At 36.3% G+C, this 6,796-nt stretch overlaps 1 protein-coding gene across 1 annotated transcript; it reads right to left on the bottom strand.

Moving 5' to 3' along the window:
• Positions 1-627: 627 nt before the first annotated feature.
• Positions 628-3,551, bottom strand: LOC110797747 (alcohol acyl transferase 1 allele RGb-like). The gene is made up of 3 exons (XM_022002861.2): positions 3,097-3,551; positions 2,095-2,304; positions 628-1,674 (listed from the first exon to the last, which is right to left on the bottom strand). The coding sequence occupies exons 1-3, from the start codon at positions 3,532-3,534 to the stop codon at positions 964-966; spliced, it is 1,359 nt and encodes a 452-aa protein (XP_021858553.2). The 5' UTR covers positions 3,535-3,551; the 3' UTR covers positions 628-963.
• Positions 3,552-6,796: the final 3,245 nt, after the last annotated feature.

The following is a 6,796-nucleotide window of genomic DNA, read 5'->3' as shown; positions in this document are numbered from 1 at the left end:
TTATATCATTTTTTATATGTAATAGTATAATAGTATGGACATAAATCATCCCATCATAAGCTTAATCTAAAGGGGATAAAGGCCAATGACATATAAAAAAATATCCGAATTTTTTTTTGTGTATGTACGTGTGCTACAAGTTAGGCTTTTCTATCTAAAATATTTATATGTTTCGTGTCACCGGTCCGGACCGAAAAATTCCGAATTTTGACCGGACCGTACCGGAAAACCGGAATTGTATATTTTCAAGGACCGAGGATCGGACCGGAATCTATTAATCCGGTCCGTTCTGATCCAATTTCTCATCCAAACCGGACCATACACACCCCTAATTTCTATACGTGACACTCTCTTTCTTCAATCCAACACATTACACGTATCATTCAATGTTATCCTCATACATTTCAAAAATAAGAAACATGAAGTATAATTTATGCACGAAACTCATTATGTTAACTTATATAAATACTAAGTTCTATATACACGTGATGCTTGTGTAAATATATACAAACATTAGTACATTACATGTTGGCATGATAAACTCTCAATAACTATGAAAGAATTGATATTGATCTAATTCACATTCGATGAATTAATCTTAATTTTAATTGTACCATACAAAATAAAATGAGCAAATATACATTTGTAACTAACAAGTAGGACCACCCTCATTATATAGAAAGAATATAACTCTTGCCTCTTACCCTTTATATATAAGTGCAAAGAGTCCTATGTATCCCTCTTTCAAGTAACAAATCATAGTCTAGAATACAAATGATATTTACTATAGAGTAGGATTGAGGTAGAACATAAACCTTATTTTTGCATCTTTAGGTAATTAGGTAGATAAAGTAAGAGAAGTTGGAGGTAACGATCGAGGCACCCACCCACCTCCCTAGGCCCTAGCTACTACCTAGGAAACATTAATTAATCTTTGTCAAATACACTTTAGGTTGTACAAAATCAAAGTTTGGATGTAGGAGAAATTAATGGTGAGAAATCTCCAACAAATTTCCCCAACTCATTTTGAAACCTTAACAAAACCTCATTTGGTAAACACAAAACAACAGCAATAACATCTTGTCCTTTACCATTCTTAAACCTTGTAAAAGTGCTAACTAATGAAGTTCCCCTAGGAACTCCAGAATAAACCGGTTTTCCCCACCCGAAATCAACAAATTCAAGTCCTTTCCGGGTCAGATTAGTAGCCATCCAACTCAAATGATCCTTATACTTTGGCCTTCCTTCCATAACCATAAGATCCATCATCGATCTCACGTACTCCTCGTTTGCTCGATTTCTTGATTGTTTAACTAATTTTAGGGCATATAACAATGAGTTTTCACTCATCATCAAATTCTTAGCTTTTGTTGTTATGGCAGGGGAAACGAATGAGTTTCCATAGTAGCCAGAAGGCAACAAAATGATGTTGTTTTCGCGGACACTAACCGTCATAGATACTTGAACCGTATCCTCCGGGTCGGGTTGTAGGGCTTTCACACGACATTTCCATACACAAGCACATAGTAGCTCGAAGGTGGAGTAAGAGTGTTGAAGATGGGAGGGGAGATGATTACGTATTGCTTTGATTTCTTCTGGTCCAAATAAGAACCCTCCTGGGACAATAATGTTGCTTTCATCCTTGTTCATTACTTCATGACTTTTATCTCCACCCTATTTGAGAATATATAACTTATTGTTAAGGTATGACAAGATATTAAAAGATATGCCCAAGATATAAAAGATGTGCTCAGATCCAATCTAGTAGACCTGATTATCTTAAACTTGGACCGCTGGTCCAACCTCACCAAAAATGGTGTATTTGGGGGAAGATGGTTAGGCCCGGTTTTCTGGCCCGACCCTATTTTAAAAACAAATGTGGGCAGGTTTTGGGAAGTAAAAACTAGCTCGGTCCGAAAATTAACCCACTATTTTTTGCCAGAAATAGCGGATTCTGGATAAAGATTTGACCCGATATTGACCTGGTCCGGCCCAGCTCGACATGGTGCTCGGGCTGCTTTTTGTTCAGGTCTAGAATCTAGCTAGGACCACGTACCTCCTCTGGAGGATAAAAAAAAAAAGTTTATCGTTTACCTTTTCATACTCATGATGTGTATAAGTCACTTTAGGGGGATCCCTAGCACATAGAACCTCCCTTTGCCAAACAGGCATGACTGAAGGCTTATGTGCACCTCTTGAGAGTTCGACCATAGCGTACAGGAATTGCATGAACCCTAACATGTCACACATCGTATGGTTGAATCGTATTGCTAATATGTGACCACCACACGTCAAGCGAGTCACCTGCGCGCAATTGTAAATTCAATTTTAATTAGTTGGTTTGAGACACTAGCTAAACCTTTTTCAAAAAAATATAAAAGTAACAAGTACTCCCTCCGTCCCGGAATACTTGACCTGTTTTCCTTATCGGGTCGTCCCTTAATACTTGACATGTTTCTAAAAATGGAAATATTCTAACAATATTATATTATTTCTCACTCCACCCCTATTAACCCACCTACCCCCTACTCCATACAAAAAATAATTAAAAATTCAATCCCTATTCTCTCCCAACCCCACCTCTTAACCCACCTCCCACTAACTACATTAAAATAATACCCCACTATCAACTACTACGTACTACCTATTAAATTAAATAAGTCAATTCAAGTTTCTTAAACTATGTGCCGGTCAAACCGGGTCGAGTATTCCGGAACGGAAGGAGTATGTTACATTAAAAAAATACATATATTTATGAACGGTAAGTACTTAAGAATCATACTCAAAGTAACATTTCAACGTACATAAATTTATTTTACAACATCTTAAACATTACTTAAACTTTTTGCCAAACAAATATAATATTTCGAGATCACTTAGAATTTCAACCCTTATCATTTAAGTAGCTGATTGAAATGTGTTGTCAAATACTCAAATCAAATAGAGATTAATTAACTGCATGCATGAACTGAAAAAATAAGGTGAATAGTACGTACAAAAATGCATGAAGAACATATTAAAATGAACGGGAAAAATAAGGTAATAGTGCGTATAAAAATGCATGAAGAACATAATAAAGTTAAGTTAGGTAGGTACCTGAAATAACAATAAAGGGCAATCTATGATCCCAGTTGAACCAGGAACATCAAAAAGAAGGTCATCCAACAATGGACATGGTGGAATAATTTGAGTCTGAATATCGTTAAGAGTGACATTTGCATCTGCTTCAATAAACAACACTCCTTCGCCGTTGCAATCCACGACCAACTTCCGGTGATGGCCGGTTTCTCTAACCCTACCGGCGAAAGGGTAGTAATAGTGGAGTGTCTTGGCAAGAGCTTCTTTAATCACTTTTGCTGGATCGTCTTCTCCTTTTATTGAATTTGACCTCCTTTTGAAAGACATGATCACTGCACCTTGAACTCGAACGCCTTGTTGATCATCTATGTCTGATAATTCTAGTGTTTCATTTTTTGTTGGGTTTTCTGGTACAATTAGTGCTGGTTCGTGCCTTTTTACTTTGATCTCTACCATGATCGATCAAACTCTAAAATTTGGATAATGTATCATGTATATATGCTCTTTGAATACTTTAATTTGGTTAATTATGCAAATTTTAGCTAGAATGCAAATTCATTTATAGATGTAGCTCAAGCTAGCTAGTTAACTGTGCATATTCATTGCAAATTGATTATTATTGTTGTGCAATTGCTATCACTTCTCTAATCCCTATATATCTTTTATTTTTAACTTTTTTAAATAATCAAAGAAATCTCGAATGCATGCATGGTTTCTCAATCTAGTGTCAAAAATTTAAGGAAAATTTGCCAAATACAACCTCATAAAGTTTTCTATTTGTCAATTACAACCTTAAATTTTTATTTTTGCCAATTACAACCTTAAACTTATACATCCATTTTAAATTACAACCCGAAGTTATTTTTCGGCAAAAATCACCGAAAATGATGTCATAATGTTATTAAAAAAAATAATTACATAATTTCTATAAAAAAATTAAATAGATAAATAATAATTAAAACAAAAAACATAAAATAATTGAAAAAATATTTTTTTTATATAGCTATTATGTACTTCGTATGTTTTTTTAATAATGTTATGACATCATCTTCCGATGATTTTTGCCGGAAAATGGTTTCGGGTTGTAATTTAAAATAGATGTTGTAATTGACAAAATTAGAAATTTGAGGTTGTAATTGGCAAATAGTGAACTTTATTAGGTTGTATTTGGCAAATTTGCCAAAATTAAACAAACTGTCCTACCGGCAGATTTTCCAATTGAGCAATATCATACTTCCTCCGTCTTTTAATACTCGCAACGTTTGTTAGTTTCACGCATGCCAATGCACAACTTTGATCATTTGTATCTTAAATTTTCTTTATGAAAAAATTATAAAAAGTTGATATTTTGAAAATACATATTGAGACGAATCTAACAAGATCCCACATGACTATGTTTTATCTTATACAAAAAACACTACGAATAGTCAAAGTAGATTATATGAATAGTTAAAAGTCCAAACGTTGCGAGTATTAAAAGACGGAGGAAGTAATTCATATGCTAGGCCTTTTTAACTTGGCTTTATTCTGTCCATATTTTATTTCAATTCATGCAAGATCCTAAACACGGGCATTGGGATGCAACTTTGAGAGTTTTGAGGTCCTTATACTATCCTTTGTTGCCGATCCTCTTGAGACGAACAAAGAGACGACACTTATTGCATCAAAAAAAAAAGGGAAATTCTCTACGGTAGCATTATACTTTTACAAATTCTCATTGGTAACAAAATTTTTAACACTTTCTCTAAAATAACATTAATAATATATAATCTTTCTAAAATAGCATTATTTTAATAATTTCAATCTAATTAACTAAAGTAATACTGACCATGGTTAAATATCAAGAATTACTACCTATTAATTCCTCCCCATTTGTGTAAACAGTGATCGGCATGCTTTTTTTTTTTACTAATTTCTGAAAGAGCACCTTATCCTCTGTTATTTCTCTTATTTACGAAATTCTTCTCGTCTTTAAAATAAATAAAAAATCAGAACTTTTGAGAACAAATTATAGAGAAGGAGAGATGAGTGGGAAAGCTTGATAATTTACCATTAAACGTAATGAGTATATATACAGCCTATTATGAGTAGTTGCTAAGTATACAACAACTGAAAGGATAAGTACGTAGGTTGTTAACAAAAGATAACTATGCTAAGAGATAATGCACATAATAATATACAAGATAAATATTGTTAACTACTCTTGACTGAGTCTTCTCCAACATGTCCCCGCAAGACGGACGACCGTTGGGAAAGTCCGATCTTGGTAATTAGCATGTGGAGGCGCGTACGAGCCAATGGCTTAGTGAGAGCGTCGGCCAGTTGGTCATCATTGGCCACGGTAATGACTCGCAAAACTCCAGCTTGAACTTTTTCACGAATGAAGTGGTAGTCAACTCCAAGATGTTTCATCCGTGATTGAAAGACTGGATTAGCACTAAGTCGAGTTGCTCCAATATTGTCACAGTAGATAACTGGTTTATCACAATGGGACACACCAAGTTCATGCATGAGGTGACTTACGTAGGTTATTTCTGCTGCAGTTTGAGCAATGGAGCGATACTCGGCTTCGGTAGAGGATCTTGCTACTGATTTTTGCTTCTTGGAGCTCCAGGAGATTGGATTGCGACCCAAATAGACAATGTAAGCTCCAGTTGAAACAAAGTCATCACGATCACCCGCCCAATCCGCGTCGGAAAATGCATGGAGGTTGAGAGGGGAATCACGATAGAGGTTTAAACCAAGGTCAATTGTACCCTTTAGATACCTGAGGAGTCGTTTTAGAGCTTGCCAATGGACTGTGGTTGGATGATGCATAAATTGTGAGAGCTTATTAACAGCAAATGCAATGTCCAGACGAGTGAGAGACAGATATTGCAAGCCTCCGACTAGTGTACGGTAATCTGTAGGGTTATGAAGAGTCGTTCCAGCTCCCAAGGTGAGCTTGACATTGAGATCTAAGGGGGAGTTTACTGGTTTGCAGTCAGTCATAGATGCTCGTTCAAGTAAGTCAGTTATATACTTGGTTTGACTAAGAAACAAGCCTTGGGAGGAGGGTTGTACTTCGACACCCAAAAAATAATCCAACTCACCAAGGTCCTTAAGGGAGAACCTGTTGGCAAGGTGGGTGATAAACCTTGAAACGGTAGTTGGGCATGGTCCTGTAATAATAATGTCATCAACATATACAAGGACATAAATAGGGGCATGATTACCTTTGGTGAAGAAGAGAGAGGTGTCCATGACTGAGTTTGTAAAACCAGAGGCAAGTAAATAATTACGGAGTTCGGTATACCATGCACGGGGGGCTTGCTTGAGGCCATAAATGGCTTTACGCAGGCGACATACATGGTGTGGAAAATTCTGATCAACAAAGCCATGAGGTTGGGCCATGTAAACGTCTTCAGTAAGAGTACCTTGAAGGAATGCATCATTTATGTCTAATTGTCGGAGGTTCCACCCATTAGTGACAGCAAGGCTGAGAATAAGGCGCACCGTTGAGGGCTTAATGACCGGACTAAAAGTTTCAGTATAGTCAAGTCCGGGTCTTTGATGAAACCCTTTAGCTACCAAGCGTGCCTTAAGCCGTTCAATTGTACGATTTTTCTTGTACTTGATTCGAAACACCCACTTACACCCCACCAAATTTTGAGAGGGAGATGGAGGTACAAGTTCCCAAGTACCGTTATCAATGAGAGACTTGTATTGAGTTTCCATG

The sequence above is a fragment of the Spinacia oleracea genome, chromosome 6, assembly GCF_020520425.1.
Source record: "Spinacia oleracea cultivar Varoflay chromosome 6, BTI_SOV_V1, whole genome shotgun sequence".
Taxonomy (NCBI): Eukaryota; Viridiplantae; Streptophyta; class Magnoliopsida; order Caryophyllales; family Amaranthaceae; genus Spinacia; species Spinacia oleracea.
This window is presented reverse-complemented; position numbering and strand designations above follow the sequence as displayed.

Bases quoted from the DNA above. Each gene is read 5' to 3' on its own strand.
- LOC110797747 (XM_022002861.2), bottom strand. From the start codon at position 3,534: ATGGTAGAGATCAAAGTAAAAAGGCACGAACCAGCACTAATTGTACCA. The intron at 2,305-3,096 runs GTACCTACCTAA...AATTGCGCGCAG, and splicing joins GCCCTTTATTGTTATTTCAG to GTGACTCGCTTGACGTGTGG. The intron at 1,675-2,094 runs GTAAACGATAAA...ATTCTCAAATAG, and splicing joins CACATCATGAGTATGAAAAG to GGTGGAGATAAAAGTCATGA.